The sequence below is a fragment of the Archocentrus centrarchus genome, chromosome 16 (assembly GCF_007364275.1).
Source record: "Archocentrus centrarchus isolate MPI-CPG fArcCen1 chromosome 16, fArcCen1, whole genome shotgun sequence".
In the NCBI taxonomy this organism is placed as follows: Eukaryota; Metazoa; Chordata; class Actinopteri; order Cichliformes; family Cichlidae; genus Archocentrus; species Archocentrus centrarchus.
Genome location: NC_044361.1, coordinates 36,746,439 through 36,765,859, shown reverse-complemented (window position 1 = coordinate 36,765,859; position 19,421 = coordinate 36,746,439). Strand labels below are relative to the sequence as shown.

The window sequence follows — 19,421 nt, the reverse complement described above, 5'->3', positions numbered from 1 at the left end:
AGGACTGGAGATGGGAAGTCTTAGATCATATTCTTAGGTTACACAGAGTTGAGCCAAGACATTAGAAGAACTCAAAGATAACTAAATAATGGGAATGATCTTGTTTCAATCCATACTTTGTGAACAATAGCAGTTCAGAGTGTGTCCTTACAGTAGTTGGCTTGGTTTGTGCTGTCATTTGTGTATGTCAAGTTATTGAAGCTCTTCATTTTACTGGCTGTAGTGAAAGAGGATACAGTCACCTCCACAGGAGGAACTAGTATTTAAATTTAGGTGAGGCTGGGCTGTCTGTTTGATGTGCCTGCGATCAGGCTCTGATAAAGTAAGAGCCATTCTGGACTCCTCACATACACGGTTAAAACTCTCCCTATGAGCAGATCAGAAAGGCAATTTGAAATTGAACTAATTCAGCAATTACTGAGTAGCAAGCTTCCAGCACAGATATGTGAGCAGCATTACAGACTGCTGCTGAATAAAGTAATAGACCCAGAGTAGAGCACAGCTGTGAGTGTGTGTTCATGCAAAACTCGACACGCTCAAGCCATTACTACTGGTGTGTGTGTGAGGCGGGGGTTGGGCAGGGGTGTGTGTGTGTGTGTGTGTTTCTTCAAGCTGGTGACAGGATCTTTGAGATCAAACTATAACTTAAACTGCCTGCTCACTGAGAGGAGTCTTGATATGCTTATGTGATTATTGTTATTATTTTTTTAACTACCTCTGGGTACTCACAGAATGAATGTATTGATGAGGCCCAATCACTTACGGGCTCTCAGAGGAGCTGTCTGTCAAAGCTCCTCTGTGCCCCTGGAAACAGAGTTTTGTTTAATGAATCCGTCTGGGAACCGTCTGAAAATCCCATTCATGCCACATAATAAAAACTGCACTCGTTGGCATTGTAGTGAAACCCCTCCCTGTGCTGCTTCGCTGTACCTGTCATTTGCGTGTTGGCCTTAAAACTTTGTCTAATTGGTGGAAGAGGAGGTTTGAAGTTGGACTGTTGATGATATGGAGGGTTATTCAATTAAGAAAAAACAAACAAAATGAAAAAGTAAAAAAATAAATAAATAAAATAAATCATTGTGATGCTTTTATTTTAGAGTTGCTGATTAGCTGAGGTGTCCTCTTCTGCAGTGCCAGCAAACAATGTTTTTTAGGTTCATGATCCGTTTTAGTTCCTTTTTTTCTTTAATGTTATTTAAATCACTAAATCTGCTGACTTACTTAGCTATCTTTAACAGGAGTTAACCTGTTATTTTTCCAATTCTATATGAACTGATTTGCCCTCTCTTAATGGGCTAATGGGTTAGCACTGCTGCCTCACAGCAAGAAGGTCCTAGGTTCGAGTCCACCTTGGCCGGGGTGTTTCTATGTGGAGTCTGCATGTTCTCCCTGTTTCTGCGTGGGTTCTCGCCCACAGTCCAAAAACATGCAGTTCCTTTGTGTCAAAAGACAGCCATAAAAACAAATCCAAGGTTACTAATAACTGTTTTTCACCAGTGTTATTGCAGATGGTTGTTCATCCTTTGTGCATTTGAGCAGCTGTCCATATTTCAGCCAGTTTGAGAACAGTTATTGTGTAGCATTATACTAACAAAGGTTGGGGTGATTTCCTTGGGGAAAAGATAATCACAGATAAAATTTACCATGTCTTCCAAGCACTGGTGAATTTCTTGTTCTAGTATCTTTCCATAGTCACTGATTCCAGTGGCTTTAAGCCCACCAATTTTATGGTACTGATCTGGGGCCAGCTTTTATTCAGTGGCTCCAGTTTGGTGGAACTGGTTCTAGGCTGAAAACCAGCATTGGTGGAAAAGAGGTAAAGATGAAGGTGACTTAACAAAGCTTATGAAGTAAATCGATCTGAAATGGAAACTTCCAGTAATTTAAGAAGCTGAGAGGGATGTTACAGCAAGTGTGTTTATGATTAAAATGTAAAAAGAAATCAGCTTTTTCTTTGTTCTTCCCAAACTAATTCATCTGACTGTGCTGTGTTTGAGGTGTAATATTTTCAAACCCAAAACTCTCCAAAACACTCTGCCGCTTTGATCATGCATCATCTATTTGCACAATCATCCTTGTGCTCTACTCAGGCTGTGACTTAAATCAAGTAATGTAAATATGCTGATCATACTCAGCCTCCTAAGTAAGACTCTTTAAGCTTTGCCACTGAAATCATCTCCCTGAGATATCTCCCTGCTAATTAACAATCACTCTTACATCATAAATATGTTGACAAATGAGTGTGAGAACTTCTAGGAGTAAATCCACCCTATGTTTTCTCTTGGTGGTTTAATCTTTTCCTAATCTCCTGGATGTGCTGAGGAATTCTAATGATGCAGCTAATGAAAGCATAGATCACAACAAAGTTCCCTGGTATTTAAATATGAGCTTGACTTCAACTCTTTGCTTCTTTCTGTTCTGTTTTGTGTCTGCAGCATCTCTTCTGAAAGGCCTGAAGCATGCTAACATCGTCCTCCTCCATGACATCATCCACACCAAGGAAACCCTGACTCTGGTTTTTGAATATGTGGTGAGTGTTCACATTGAGATCACCCATTTGGGATCTTTATGGGCAGATTGTGGAGCTTCAAAATTAGATTAAGAATCTTTTTTTAGCATTCAAAAGCCACAGTTTTAAAGGAGAACTGGGGTCAGTGTTTATGTACGTTTCTTTAGTTTGATTGATTTGACCTAAGTACGTGCTTGCTGATTGAGTTTCAGTTTTTAATACTCTCCTCCTAGAAACCTGAGCTGTGGAAATTTTGATTGGCATACTCTTAGTTATAGGGCACTTGAGGAATGTTAGTGCAGCCTGGGCTTTTTCCACTCTTTGCTCCATATAGGATGGCAGCCAGATCCACTGGAACCTGGTCTGTCTGTGCACACAACAGGAAGCCAGGCAGGCATTTTATTGGAAGGTCACTGTTTTAGTATGTTTCCACAACTACCCTGTCAAATATTGTGGGCACAAATAACAGTAAATAATACTGTGTTGATGTATTTATGGCCAGTAGGAACGCTCTGACTCGGCATTACGGTTAAAGCCAACTAGAGAGAGCTGGCTGGCCAGTAAGCCCTGTAACTGTGTTGTAACTGCATATTTGTACTAAATGAAGAACATTAGAGGTATTATTGACTCATTTTAACCACAGAAATATGAGAAAATTACAGTGTCCAGTATTAACACAGAACCAGTGAGCTGAAACATTCTGACTCACCCACAATAAAACCAAAAATGTTAAGTATCTGTTAATGATGGCACATGCCAACATTGGCAAAGATTTGCTGCTATGACAGCTGTTTCTGGTAGTCAACTTGAAATGGACAGGTGAAAAGAAGTGATTGGCATCCAAATTGCTTTGTGCGGATAACTGGGTTGGAGCGTCTCTAAGGCTTGTGGGGTGATCCACTAAGAGTTTATGTGTCTTTGTGTGCAGTGACAAGGTGTTTGGTGATGTCTGTTCTAGTTAACATTAGATACTACAGAAAACCGTCAGAGGTCTGGAAGACGTCAGTGTTTGGAGGGTCAGAGCTGTTTGGCCAAACACAAGATGGACAGTATAGACAGGGTTGGTCATAATTTTTAAATTTGCAGTAATCTTTGATTTATTGGCAAGGCTCGCTTCTAGCAGCAGCAAGAAGCGAGCAGTTATGTATTAGATACGCAAGCTGATGGCCAAAAGGATGTCAATGGAGCCGCAGCTGATGCGAGATGGATTTGAGAAAGGCTGATCTGGCAGAATTGCAGCTGAGCTGCATGGACGGCACTGCAAAGCAACCACTTTACCAGGAGACAGAGTATCAGTACCAAATCTTACTTATAAATGTTGAATTTTATTAGAGTTCATTTATTCTAACTCATTTTGGGTTGACTGATGGTCCTTTGGCCCCTCCACTTCCGGCACCCTTTACCCAGAACGTTAGACCACAACCTTTGAACTGAACTTGCATTTTGATGGCAGCTATACACTTGTAAGGTTTGGTGACTGCATTTTTCACAGTTGCAACATTATTGCACTGACAGAACTATATCTTCCAGTAGAACTTAAAACTGCCTAAACTGAAACAGTCCTTTAAAGTCTGCTGTCTGCCCAAACCAGTGACAGTCCAAAGAATAAGATTTAAAATGCATCTGAAAAGGGCCAAAATAACTTAATTAGGAAAACTTTTCTATTGAATATTAAAACAAAACAAAAAACTTATTCCTCCAGCTTCTACAGTGGAAACAGTGTGGGAGTGTACTACTTGGAAACAAACTGTTCTATTCAGAGTTCTGGACACACCTGAACATGCAAAGAGCAGTCTGGATGGTCTCTTACACATATAAGAGCTGACAGCAGCTTCTGATGGTCACATTTATATTTGGTTCAACCTTCGATCCTCAAGTGCTGAGTGAGGCTGGCTCTCTCAACCAACTTACTCACCTGCTACATTTTTTATCCTGACGAGGTGGAATGCCCCCTGTTGGTAGATTTGACACATGTCAAAGGTTTGGCTAGTGAATTAAGAATGGAGCCCAGCGGGTCATGTTTAAATGAAGAGTGGAAGAAAAAAAACAGTCCAGTTTGGCTTTAAAGGTGAAGCAGGGAAATCTCCTGTCAGTCCTCTGTGGTTATACACATCTTTCACTTAACACAGGAAATCTTTCAATTGTCATGCAACACAATCCTTTAACAATGAGGGATTAGTCAGTTTTCCCTGGAGCCAGAGGTTATTTATTTGACAAAGATCCTAAATTCAAAGATATGCAAATGTGTCTAACTGCTGATTTAATGTGGATATATCATCTTGTGTTCGCTGCTGTAATCAGCTTGAGCTGTTATATATTCAGAGCCCAATGGTGAATGACAGAAAGAGGGAGGAATGCACAGAGAGAGGGGACAGACAACTGACAGGACAAGCAATGACACGTATTATAGAAAGACAGAGGGGGGAATAAAAAGCAAGGCAATGCAAGCAGACAGAGTGGGCTTTTGAAGAGGATTGGGCAGGCACATCGGTGTTGAGGCATCTTTGTGAATTATTCAGCAGAGCAGAGTCTGCTGGTGTGGCCAGCAGTGGGAGATTGTAAATATTAGTATGATTTCTAAGCCACTGCTTCCATCCACACATCTGTTCACAAAGCACAGAGGTGAAGGGCAGACCAACATAATGATGCATGCATGTCATATGAGTCGGATTTTCTGATGGTGAGGACGTCAGCTCAGCTGAGATCGTGAACGCTGCCATAAAATAAACCACATTTATGGCAGAGAGGGGGGTTGGACCAATTAGAATCTACAGGCACACAAAAAAATGGCAGATGTCCACTCAGAGCCTCACCATGTGATGACAACAGTTTACATCATTCAGACCCAAGCGGTGCCCAGCCAGCTTCATTGTTCAGCACAGCCTGAATGCTTTAGGCAAATGTTTTTATAATTTCTTTAAGTATCCTTGAGGAGCAGTTCTCCAGGCTTCTTGAAGGACATTCAAAGCTCTTCTTTGGATGTTTTGTGCTTTTTGTTCTGTTCTCTGTCAGGATGGTTCCACACTGCTTCAGTAATGCTGAGGTCCCGGCTCTGAGGAGACCAGTGCATGACTGATAGAGTTCTAGTGTATGTTTTTCTATCCAGATATGTTTATACTTAATTGGCAGTGTGTTTGGGATCAATATCATGCGGAAATATTAAGCCTTTGCCAATCACATTCTTTCCAGATGATATATGACAGTGATACTGAGGTGAGTTCTAAGGAGATCCTGAACTTTCTGTTGGTCAGAGATGCCATTTTTGCCACTGTTACCCGCTGTTGGCCTGCGTTAGTGAAACTTTCTTTGAAGTGGGTTTAACATTGTTGGACTTGGATGCTTAGCAAATAAGCTTTCATCCAAGAATACAAGAATCAAACTGTTTATCACTTGTTGTTGTTATTTAGTCGGGAGGGTCACATGTCTAATCTGCTGACAATAAGTAATTGCAACAATACTGGGAATAAATAAGCATGTCTATGCATGTTTTTGTGTGTTACAGTCCTGACTTCAGCTCAAGAGATGAGGCTTAAGGTTAGGAGGAAGAGGATGAGGTAGAAAAGGGGAGGAGGAGAGAGAGCAGTAACGGAGGAAGAGAAAGACATAATGACAAAGAGATGATGAAAATCTACCTGTACAAATGTTAAATGGTCATATATAGTTTGAAAGAACTATACTACGTATGTGGTCGGTCTCTAGCCACATACATAAAACATGATTAGTCAGAACTGTGATAGCTATCAGTATTCAAGATGGTTGGGCAACATGGTGACTCCCACAAACCGATGGACACTCTTATGTATTTTTAATTATGAGTTTAGGAAAATGCATCAATAACACACTGATCAATGTATATTTATAGGTACAATATTCTTTTTTCTATTAAATAACCTCAAAAGCAACTGACTGTACCTTTAAGATCTAAAATTAAGCAGCTATCAGTATAAAGTGAAGGAATAAATATGATGATGACATGAGATCCAAAATGCCTGGATATTGTGTTAAACCAGTCTGAATGGCATTTGACAAAGAATAATAACATGCATAAACTATGGTCATAAAATACAATCAGAATGTGCTGTGCAAAGGATAATTTGTCAGACGAGCATCTTGAAATAGAGGATTATATAAAAGCAAAAATATGATGCAAAGGAGCCTTCCATTCAGTCAGGCCAGCTTAACACAGAGGACAGCCGAACATTTCAATCACAGTCACCACTGGTTTGTTAGTATGCCTTCAAACACAAAGTTTTGTTACACCGGTGGAATGAGCTTTTTCCTCCCTCTGATGATAACTTTAGATAATGTTTCAAAAGGAGTTTTACATAATTTGCCTTTAAAGCCGTTACATTAACACTGGGATGTTTTTGCTTTTTCTCCCGTCCAGCACACGGACCTGTGTCAGTACATGGACAAACATCCTGGAGGACTACATCCAGACAACGTAAAGGTACAGTATGAATGAATGTGCTGGTCACAATGAATAGGACAATGACCTTGTGTTTTACATAAATAATTTATATACAGTTACATAAAAAGAAATTAAAAAGTATTCTACGATGAACAAAAAACTGGAAACAGGCAGCTGTTTAACCTTGAAACAAGGTTATAAGACCTTTTTTTTCTTTCCTCGCCAGTGAAGAATTATTATAACTGTGCATTATTTTTAGAAAGGAACTTTGTAATTTATGTAATGGGGTGCAAATTCATACTGATACAAATCAGGAACTGCAGTCATGAGGGTCACAGGTGCATCCGTTTTTTTAGTGTTTGTTCATGCCCCAGTTTTAGATTTCAGAAGTTAAGAAACAGATTATGCTAGTATCTGATTTTTCAAGCAATGTAGCATAACTGAGCCTTTGGCCCTGTAAACAGCTTACAGTTTCCCAGCACGTATAGTGGAACAAGTCAAGTCAACAGGTCACAGGTGCCTGACAAACAGTACAAAGTCACGATCTGCCAGCATACCCACATTCAACATACATTGCTCAAGAAATTAAAAGAACACCTTTAAAACACATCAGAGCTCAATGGGGGAAAATCATGATTATATATATTATATATATATAAGCATTGGAGCTCGTAATGAGACAACAGATGGCGTCCTAGGGGATCTCCCCCCAGATCAGGTCCAGGGCATGACTGAGCTCTTTGACAGTCTGAGGTGCAACCTGCCGGTGTCAGATGGAACCAAACATAATGTTCCAGATGTGTTCTATTGGATTCAGTTCAGGCAAATGTGAGGGTCAGTCAGTAGTCTCAGTTCTTTCATCCTCCAGGAACTGCCTCCATACTCTCACCACATGAGGCTGGGCATTATTGTGCACCAGGAGGAACCCAGGACCCACTGCACCAGTGTAGGGTTTGACATTGGGTCCAAGAAATTCATCCTGATACTTAATAGCAGTCAGGGTGCCATTGCCTAACCTGTCTGTGTGTCTGTGCGTCCCTCCGTGGATATGCCTCCCCAGACCATCACTGACCCACCAGCAAACCGGTCGTGCTGAATGATGTTACAGGCAGCACACCATTCTCTACAGCTTCTCCAGACCCTTTCATGTCTGTCACATGTGCTCAGGGTGAACCTGCTCTCATCTGTGAAAACACAGGGCACCAGTGGTGGACCTGCCAATTCTGGTGTTTTATGGCAAATGCCAGTCGAGCTCCACAGTGCCGGGCAGTGATCACAAGGCCCACTAGAGGACGTCAGGCCCTCAGGCCACCCTCATGAAGTCTGTTTCTGATTGTTTGGTCAGAGACATTCACACCAGTGGCTCCTGGAGGTTATTTTGTAGCTCTGGCAGTGCTCATCCTGTTCCTTCCTGCACAAAGGAGCAGATACCAGTCCTGCTGATGGGTTAAGGACCTTCTACAGCCCTGTGCAGTTCTCCTAGAGTAACTGCCTGTCTCCTGGAATCTGCTCCATGCTCTGAGACTGTGCTGGGAGACAGAAAACCTTCTCGCAATGGTACATATTGATGTGCCATCCTAGAGGAGTTGGACTACCTGTGAAGCCTCTGTAGCGTCCAGGTATGGCCTCATGCTACCAGCAGTGACCCTAGCCAAATGCATAACTAGTGAAAAACAGTCAAATAAGATGAAGAGGGAAAAATTTGAGTGCCTCCCCCTGGAAAACCATTCCTGTTTTGGGGTTGTCTCATTATTGCCCCTCTAGTGCACCTGAAAGCAGCTGACACTGATTAACAACCCCCTCTGCTACTTACCTGACCACATCAATATGACAGAAATTTAAGTGACTTGATGCTGCACTCTGATTAAAAAGTGTTCCTTTAATTTTTTGAAGCAGTTTATATGCCAGAACCAGAACATTAAACAGAGTCTGACTAAACAAAAAGAACAGAGAATTTCTGTCATCATAACCCACTTTAGATAAAACAGATTTACGCTTTTTTTCTTTGACTTTTGGTTCTGTATTTAGCATTTTTTTTTTTTGTGTGTGTGTTTGTAGTGAAGTTGTAACAGAGCTTAATGTATTGAGTTCTCTCACTGACCTCAGGTGAACCCACTCAAGGCAAAGCTTGTGACTTAATCTGGTGCACCACAGTACATTTCAGAAGTGTCCAACATTATTAAAAAGAGTGCCAGAATAAATGGTCTGCTTCTGAACCTCTCAGAGCGTGATTTGAAGCTGGGTGAAAGACAAAACACTTGTTGGAAAAACAATGTCATAGACACATGCCTGGGTGTATTTGGTGGATGACTGTTCTTTGAGGAAACTTCATCCCTTGTATCAACAAATTTTAGTAGGTCATGAACTACCCACTAAGAAACCTCCTTTCTAGCCATGATTTTACACTAAAAAAGCCTCTCTGTTCATATGATATCAATTTGACTTTTAATGTCAGTTTTCCCTCTGACAGTGTCTACTGGAAACTTCAGGCTCAGCCAAATTTCTTTAGGTGAGCATTGGCTGCAAGTTGATTTTGAAGGACAAGGAAATCTGGACCTTTTTGTATGAGGGAGTTAACATTATCAGTGTAACTAATCTCCAGTTTGATCATTGATCTAAAACATAAAAACTAAATTATTTATTTCAGAAAATCAAACTTGTGATTTTAAATGTCTTGGAATGTTTCTTCCTATTTTTTCTCAGGATGACATAGAAATATGATAAATTAGCAGTGTGATGTCAGATTTGGGGACTATGTGAATTTTTATGTGAAATACTTTAATATGCAGGCATCATTGGCATAATTTGTCACTGTCACTTACTGCATATATCAGATGAAACCTTTTCCAGTCAAAGCTGACAGTTAGATCACAGCCTTCATTTATATGTAATCAAAATCACAATTAAATACTGCAATATTCAACTGGCTTCACTCACATGAAAGATTCTGATTGAAGTTGACATATGGTGAAACTGCATTGGTGAAGCTGTTCCATTGCTCCTGTGCAAATACAGACTTAGTGCTGTTTTTTCCCATTTGTAGGAGGGCACTGCTGACATAAACAAACAGGTAGAGTGAAGCAATGATGGAGTGAATGAGGCCATGTGTTGGTGGGGTGTTAGGATGTTCCATCATGCAGGGAGGTGATAGTTCAGGCTACATCTGTTATGTAACAGCTCATACCTTTTTTGACACTAAGGATTTACATAAGTAATATATGCTTCTCCCGCTGACAGCAGCTACATGAATAATATGGGATTATTCCAAGAGAGCAGAGCGAAGTGTTGCTTGACACCTGCTGACTTTGTATAACTCCTGAGTTGTCTGTTCTAATCTATTGATAGAACTCGTTCAGCTTTGAGCATGTGTAGCTGAAATAAACAAAAAACACGAAACATGAAAAACACTTTTTAATACTCCAGTACTATGACACCGTCATTTCATTTTTTAATATACTTAAATATCTGTGTTATTTGTCACCACCATTTCTTAATCTCTGCACCTAGATGACATGTAAACTGCATCACATACAATACAGCCTAATGGCAGTTAGTGTTGCTCACTTTTGGACTATTTTTAGGGATTCACCAGCCATCCAATTTCTGCTGCAAATCTGGGTCCAGGTCATGGGGTACCTGTCTGAGTAGAGATGCCCAGACCTCCCTCTTCCCAGCCACCTCCTCCTGCTTTTCTGTCAGGTCATAGGGCGAAGAGACATAATCTCTCTAGTGCAAGGTCCTCCTCCCAGTTGGGCATATCCATATCACCTCACTTACATGTGGGAGGCACATAGAAACTCTGTCCATAAAAGTTCTGAACAGAATCCGTGACAAAGGGCAGCCCTGGTAGAGTCCAACACCAATTGGGAACAAGCCCAACTTATTGCTGGTAATGTGGACCAAGGTCTTGTTATGGATGTACAGGGACTCAATAGCCTGTAACAACAGGCTCCCCTCTCCAGGACTCTAGTGTAGGTTTCTGAGGAAGGCTGAGGAGTTTCATTCTCCTGAAGTTGGTCCCTCCTTCTAAAAAAGTGGGAGCACCACCTCAGTTTCCTAATTCAAAGGCATGATTCCCAATTTCTGCAGTGTTGCAAAGGGGTATCAACCAGCTCCAGCCTGGTCTTCCTCAACCCTAGACCCTGCTTTCTCTACAGAAGGCATGTCTGTGAGATTGAGGAGATCCTCAGAACACTCCGTCCACCCCCCCACCCCCCAACATTCCCATTCCCACTGTATCAATAAGGGCAGGAAGCTGCTTCCTCCTCCTTAGTCATCTGATGGTTTGCCAGAATTATTCAGAGACTGCTGCTATAGAGCATTATACTGTTGTGATTAATAAAAAACTTTTTCTTTACAAGTTATATTTCTACTACCTATGTGCAAAGTAACATGACATTACAGCTTTATTAGGGGCTCAGTACAGAGTGCTGACGCTATCAGAGTCTCTGCTCATTCCACCAGAGCACTGAACAAATGCCATGTAAATTCATGTTATGGATACAGTAGGCCAAGAAAAATTATAAGTTATCTGTACTAGATGGATATGTCTGCAACCACACTGTTGTACTGTACACCACTGTACGACAGTGCATCAACACAGCTGGTTCATAGGCAGCCATTTTTGCTGTGAATGCTAATGCCTAAGCCTCACGTAATGGCAACATTAGTTAAACAAGCTGATGGGAAAAGCAGATAATACGCAGGACTTCTAATGATGTGGCAGACGACAGGAAGACAAGCCCAGTATAATATGATGGCTGCCAAGAGACTCTACTGAGTGCATGTGTTTGATGAGGGAAGGTGCATTAGTGCAATTTCTAACACATATTGACTCATCACTCTTTGAGACCATTATTTTATTACCACACTTAATTACAGAAAACATATCTCAGTTGTTATGATAGGTGTTTCACTCTGTTTGCCTTCAGGTTCTCTGCTGCTTGCTCAGTTACCACCAACAGGAAGTTTCCATTTTTACCTTTAAGTTTATATCAAGCTAATAGATGCCTTGTATAAAAAGTCAAAAACTGACATTACTTTATATTTTTAATATTAAATCAAATAGTTCTGTTTGGTTTTAAAATTAGCCTTTACATTTTAATCTTCTAAAAGACCATAGCTGTCCATAATTTCTTAATGCTGGGAAGAAAAAATATCTTAGTAGATAAAGAGACACATTTCAGAGACAGTTGTTTGAGCTTATGTAATTGTAGTCACCATATAAATAGCACTGGTCAACAATGATTTTGCTATCTGGAGAAAAATACCTGATCTAAGACATTTCAGGCATGCTGATTCCAGATCTATAATCAGTATTTCTCTAGCTTGTCAGGTTCTTTAGTTACGCACATGCCAATATTTAGCTAATGTATTGCTGTACTGGTGCTTCTCGTGCAAATATATAATGCGTGCTAAGCTTTTCTAATTTTGAAATTGAACAGAATTATCAATAATTTGGGGGATTTTGGGGTGCTGAATCCAAATATGGACTGCTTTGATCTGTCAAAAGATAAAAAGAAAGTTTTAGTGCTACATCAATTTTTTTAAAATATGAAGAAAAGTGAGATAGTTTGCAAATGCACCAAATATAACACACTGCAAATGTTCCTGAGAAAGCAACAATCTGTTCACCTCCTCTGCACATAAAACTTAGCCTCATCAAGAACTTTGTCAAGGCAGTGGATCAGATGGGTTTAAATACCTAAAGCAAAAATTTGGGGCAGTCCAAAGTGATGCCAAGCTTAAAGCTGGGATCTTTGATGGACCCCAAGTCCGTGAGCTTATTAGAGACAAAGACTTTCAATCTAAGCTCAGACCTCTTGAACTAACAGCATGGGAATCATTTGTTCAGGTGGTACAGAATTTCTTGGGCAACCACAAAGCCACAAACTATGAAGAAGTAGTTGGCGACATGCTTATATCATTCAAATGCATGGGTTGCAGAATGTCACGTAAGATTCACTTCCTTCACTCTCATCTTGACTTCTTTCCACCAGTTTGGGTGATGTGCGCGATGAGCACGGTGAAAGGTTCCATCAAGATATCTCTGAAATGGAGATCAGGTACCAGGAGAGCTATAATGCAAATATGATGGGTGACTACTGCTGGTTTCTACAGTCTGAAACATCTGTGAAGCACAAGAGCAAGTGTTTGTCACACTTTTGAACTGTTTAGGCAGACTAATTGTGTACTGTACTAGTCTGAGATTCCTCATATGATTGATTTTGGTATCTGTGTCTTTTTTTTCACCAGTTGTATGTTCATGGTGTACTTTTTTAATAAAATCATTGACGTTGAGTTTGGCGATTAGCGTTCATTGGCATAACTCAAGATCCTGATGCGCTGGAGAAATTTTGTTTACATATTTGAAATCAGCATACCCAAATGGGTAAAAATCAGTTGTTTTTCCTCAGGTAACAGACAAAAAGTTTTTTTTGTTGTTGACCAGTGTACTTTATATGCTAATGGTTGCTTTAATTAAAGGTGCCACATGAAGGCAAGTAAATATTCTTGATTAAATTAATTTACTAACATAAACTTTAGTCATTATTTACTAAATACTGAGATCATTTACTTTTTGTGAGATAAAGCATTTGTCATATTTTGACTTCCCCTGGCCTGCTGTAAAACTGTGCCCTGTTGAAGGATAGTTTCACAGCTTTTAAAGTCTAAAACAGGTTAATCACCAGGTGTCTGTTTGACCTTTGCCAAAAGTTTTCTGGAATCGCTCCATTCATCCATAACAGGCTTAAACCATTTTACTGCAATTAGACCTGCTGCAGCTGAACTGCTGGTAGGCCCAAAGGTAACAGTATGGAGATATTAATCTTTATGAAAACATGCATTATGTGCATTCTAGAGGCTTGTTGGCATGTGAGTTAAACCATGCCAATAATAACAATACTTAATTTTAGAAAATATTCTATAAATGATTGCACATTGGTATTATTATACATTTTCACATTAATAGTTATTGAAACCCCAGAAGGAGTCTATGAACACCAAAGATTCTTTGAGATTATTTACTACTTTTATCAAATCAAGGAGATAACTTCTAAAGTTTTGTGACCCTGTCTTTTAATCAAGGAATTCATCAAAAGGAATTAACCGGAAGTGTAGGCATAGTGAATACTGTCTCTACTTGACCTTGTTTCAATACCTAATACATGATGTCCAGGCTTTCAGGGAATGTTGGAGTTTTTGGTTACAGTTGCAAAGTTATTCAACCCCATGAATGCACAAGACATTGTCATAATTTGTATTACATTTAATAAAAGCATATCCACTACCACTTTGGTTTCAAAAAAAAGAAAGAAAGAAAGAAAGAAAGAAAACAGCATTCACCTCGACAGAGGAAAGAGATTTCATCCATGATTTGGTCCATTTGGTCCACGTCCAGCTGAAGGAGAACCTGGGTTAGCCCGAGAAGTGGCTAGAATGCTCAGGTATATCATCAGTTCTGGAAAATCTTGAAGGATTTGTAAAATACTCTATTAAGCCTGCTGCCACCGACTATATTTGGATGAGAGAGTTGATTGCTAAAATAAGAACTAATGCTTGCAAGCTTGATTAGCAGGCTGCATCTGTAAGTGCATAGGTGCAATACATAGACACATGACTGCTAATTAGTGCAAAATAACAAAATAACCTGAGGTTGGTGGTGCTGTCACTTGGTGTTGGCTCTCACTGCGGTATTGTATCACTTCCTGTTCCTGTTTCTGAGCACAGTTGTGTTTTGCTGTCTGTTAGCTATTAAATCTGTATAACTCGATCTATCTGGATCACAACATATTTTAGTGTAATTTTCACCTACTTTATCTAGCACACTCTTTGCTGAATCACCTGTATTCACATTATTCACTTTATTTGTTTTTAGAAATTCACTAGCTTTGTTCAGCTAGTAGCTTAGCTCTTAGCCGACTCACTACCAGCATGGCTTCTTCTCCTGTCTCTCCTGCACTTTCCTGCTCTGGGTGTCACATGTTTAGTTACTCCTCGGCCTCCTTTAGCAGTAACGGTACTTGTAATAAATGTAGTCTGTTCGTAGCTCTGTAGGCCAGGCTTTCTGAATTGGAGACTTAGCTCCGCACCCTGGAAAATCCTACATCTAGCCAGGCCCCTGTAGCGGGTGCGGACCATGGTAGCTTAGCCGCCGTTAGCTACCCCCCAGCGGATCCCGAGCAGCAGGGAAAACAGGCCAGCTGGGTGACGGTGAGGAGGAAGCGTAGTCCTAAGCAGAAGCCCCGGGTACACCACCAACCTGTTCACGTCTCTAACCGTTTTTCTCCACTCGGCGACACACCCGCCGAGGAACAAACTCCGGTTATTGGAGACTCTGTTTTGAGAAACGTGAAGCTAGAGACACCGGCGACCATAGTCAAATGTCTTCCAGGGGCCAGAGCAGGCGACATTCATGGAAATTTGAAACTGCTGGCTAAGGCTAATCGTAGATTTGGTAAGATCGTTATTCACGTCGGCAGTAATGACACCCGGTTACGCCAATCGGAGGTCACTAAAATTAATATTGACTCGGTGTGTAACTTTGCAAAAACGATGTCGGACTCTGTAGTTTTCTCTGGGCCCCTCCCCAATCAGACCAGGAGCGACATGTTTAGCCGCATGTTCTCCTTGAATCGCTGGCTGTCTGAGTGGTGTCCAAAAAACGACGTGGGCTTCATAGATAATTGGCAAAGTTTCTGGGGAAAACCTGGTCTTGTTAGGAGAGACGGCATCCATCCCACTTTGGATGGAGCAGCTCTCATTTCTAGAAATCTGGCCAAATTTATTAACCCTCCTAAAAACTGACTACCCAGGGTTGAGACCAGGAAGCAGAGTTTCAGTCTTACACGCCTCTCTGCAGCTTCTCTCCTCCTGCCATCCCCCCAAAACCCCATCCCCATAGAGTCGGTGCCTGCTCCCAGACCACCAAAAACCAAAGCTAAAATCAGCAAAAAGCTATTTAAGCATAAAAATTCAAAAACAATAAATAATACAGCTTCATCAACTGCACCAAAGAATAAAACAATTAAACGTGGATTATTAAACATTAGGTCTCTCTCTTCCAAGTCCCTATTAGTAAATGATTTAATAATTGATCAACGTATTGATTTATTCTGCCTTACAGAAACCTGGTTACAGCAGGATGAATATGTTAGTTTAAATGAATCAACACCCCCGAGTCACAGTAATTGTCAGAATGCTCGAAGCACAGGTCGAGGAGGAGGATTAGCTGCAATCTTCAATTCCAGCTTATTAATTAATCAGAGACCCAGACAAAGTTTTCATTCTTTTGAAAGCCTGACTCTTAGTCTTGTCCATCCTAATTGCGAAAATCAAAAACCTGTTTTATTTGTTATTATCTATCGTCCACCTGGTCCCTACTCAGAGTTTCTGTCTGATTTCTCAGACTTTTTATCTGATTTAGTGCTCAGTTCAGATAAAATAATTATAGTGGGTGATTTTAACATCCATGTAGATGCTGAGAATGACAGCCTCAACACTGCATTTAATCTATTGTTAGATTCAATTGGCTTCTCTCAAAATGTAAAGGAGCCCACCCACCACTTTAATCATACTCTGGATCTTGTCCTGACATATGGCATAGAAACTGAACACTTAACAGTATTCCCTGAAAGCCCCCTCCTGTCTGATCATTTCTTAGTAACATTTACATTTACTTTAATGGATTACACAGCAGTGGGGAATAAGTTTTATTACAGTAGAAGTCTTTCTGAAAGTGCTGTAACTAAGTTTAAGGATCTAATTCCTTCATTGTTATGCTCTTCAGTGCCAACACAGTGCAGAGCAGCTACCTAAACTCTGCTCCCAGTGAGGTCGATTATCTCGTCAATAGTTTTACATCCTCACTGCGTATAACTTTGGATACTGTGGCTCCTCTGAAAAGGAAAGCTTCAAATCAGAAGTGCCTGACTCCGTGGTATAATTCACAAACGCACAGCTTAAAGCAGATAACCCGAAAGCTGGAGAGGGAATGGCGTCTCACTAAATTAGAAGATGCTCATTTAGCCTGGAAAAAGAGTTTGTTGCTCTATAAAAAGCCTCCGTAAAGCTAGGACATCTTACTATTCATCATTAATTGAAGAAAATAAGAACAACCCCAGGTTTCTTTTCAGCACTGTAGCCAGGCTGACAAAGAGTCAGAGCTCTGTAGAGCCGAGTATTCCTTTCACGTTAACTAGTAGTGACTTCATGGATTTCTTTACAAATAAAATTTTAGACATTAGAGAAAAAATTATTCATAACCATCTCAAAGATTATTCTTCATGTTCGGCTGCTTTCAGCACTGCTGGTATTTGTTTAGACTCTTTGGCTCCAGTTGATCTTTCAGAGTTAACTTCACAAATCTTAGAAACATGGTGTCAAACCAGATACTTCCTCTGGATGGCATTACTTTGGCCTCCAGTAACACTGTGAGAAATCTTGGAGTCATTTTTGACCAGGATATGTCCGTCAATGCACATATTAAACAAATATGCAGGACCGCTTTTTTGCATTTGTGCAATATTTCTAAAATTAGAAACATCCTTTCTCAGAGTGATGCTGAAAAGCTAATTCATGCATTTATTACTTCTAGGGTGGACTATTGTAATTCATTATTATCAGGCTGTCCTAAAAGCTCCCTGAAAAGCCTTCAGCTGATCCAAAATGCTGCAGCTAGAGTACTGACAGGGACTAGAAAGAGAGAGCAGATTTCTCCCATATTGGCTTCTCTTCATTGGCTCCCTGTTAAATCTAGAATAAAATTTAAAATCCTTCTCCTGACCTACAAGGTCTTGAATAATCAGGCCCCATCTTATCTCAAAGACCTCATAGTACCATATCACCCCAATAGAGCACTTCACTCTCAGACTGCTGGCTTACTTGTGGTTCCTAGGATACTTAAGAGTAGAATGGGAGGCAGAGCCTTCAGCTTTCAGGTCCCTCTTCTGTGGAACCAGCTCCCAGCTTGGATTCGGGAGACAGACACCCTCTCTATTTTTAAGATTAGGCTTAAAACTTTCCTTTTTGATCAAGCCTATAGTTAGGGCTGGATCAGGTGACCCTGAACCATCCCTTACTTATGCTGCTATAGGCCTAGTCTGCTGGGGGGTTCACATAATGCACTGTTTCTCATTCACCTTATTTACTTTGTTTATACTCCACTCTGCATTTAATCATTAATTGATATTAATCTCTGGCTCTCTTCCACAGCATGTCTTTTCTCTCCCCTCAGCCCAACCGGTCGCGGCAGATGACCCCCCCTCCCTGAGCCTGGTTCTGCTGGAGGTTTCTTCCTGTTAAAAGGGAGTTTTTTCTTCCCACTGTCGCCAAGTGCTGCTCATAGGGGGTCGATTTGACTGTTGGGTTTTCTCTGTATTATTGTAGGGTCTTTGCCCACAATACAAAGCGCCTTGAGGCGACTGTTTGTTGTGATTTAGCGCTATATAAATAAAATTGAATTTAAAAATTGAACAGACAAAATAAGATGGTCTCCACCACACAGCAGGCAATATTCTTCTCAGATTCCATTAAAAATGCCTCAAAAGGCACCAACAGCACGTGCACATTTGCGAGCTCCAGTTCAGTGACTTAAGTTATGGGAATTAAAACCTTGCAGACAGCTATCAGTTATTGCTCTCTCTGTCAGCACACTGGACAATCAAAACAGCTGCATCCTCAACTTTAAATCTAGCCAGTATCTAGATGAATGAGTTAAAACAGGAGTTCACCCACTGTACAGCTGTTAGAAACTATCCATCAAGGCGAAAGCAATTTTTCTATACCAGGCTGCAGTTGAGCTACATATTTTGGAATTGACTCGCTTTGGAGCCACCTCAGGATCTGCAGTTTTTTTATACTCTTGAATGCAGATGTTACTGCTTGTTTTGTGGAACAGGCGTGTATGTGTTAGAAACTCACACACAAGGATATTATTCTTTTCAGTAAGAGAATCTGATTAATTCGCTTTATCTTTAAAACTAATATGTTCAGAAAAAAAACTCATATACATTATTACTGTAAATGTTCTTTCACTGTTTACCAAGGCTTTAGCTGGCAGGTGTAATTATACATCATTCACATCCCTTTGAGGATACTGTATGAGGATTCAGCAGCTGACCTAAACATAAGCAACATAAAGACGGCTAATGTCTGTTATTAGGGTGTTTCCCGGTTGACAGTGAGGAAGTACAGTCACTCAGATATCCTCCTATTTACTAATCAGCAACATGAAAGCTATTACTGCCTATGCTGGTGCTAGATCAAATTAACATTTAGAAACATGCACTCAGACACTCACTGCTGATGTAATTAGTGGTCAAGAACCATCAAGCTCTGTGTGTGTGTGTGTGTGTGTGTGTGTGTGTGTGTGTGTGTCTGCATTTTAAAATTGAAACTGTACTCAGGTTTGTGCTTGAACTGGAGTGATCTGGTATAAGATCCTCTGGAAACCATCCTGTTCCACAGCACCATTAACTCTTGTCGCCCCATGTGCTCGAC

At 40.5% G+C, this 19,421-nt stretch overlaps 1 protein-coding gene across 3 annotated transcripts in view; it reads left to right on the top strand.

Moving 5' to 3' along the window:
• cdk14 (cyclin dependent kinase 14) overlaps positions 1 to 19,421 on the top strand; it is a 245,186-nt gene that overhangs the window by 90,940 nt on the left and 134,825 nt on the right. For all 3 annotated transcript variants that reach the window (XM_030749694.1, XM_030749695.1, XM_030749696.1), the window contains 2 exons: positions 2,436 to 2,530; positions 6,897 to 6,959. In XM_030749694.1, coding sequence (XP_030605554.1) covers positions 2,436 to 2,530; positions 6,897 to 6,959 — 158 coding nt within the window. The remainder of the gene's footprint in view (positions 1 to 2,435; positions 2,531 to 6,896; positions 6,960 to 19,421) is intronic.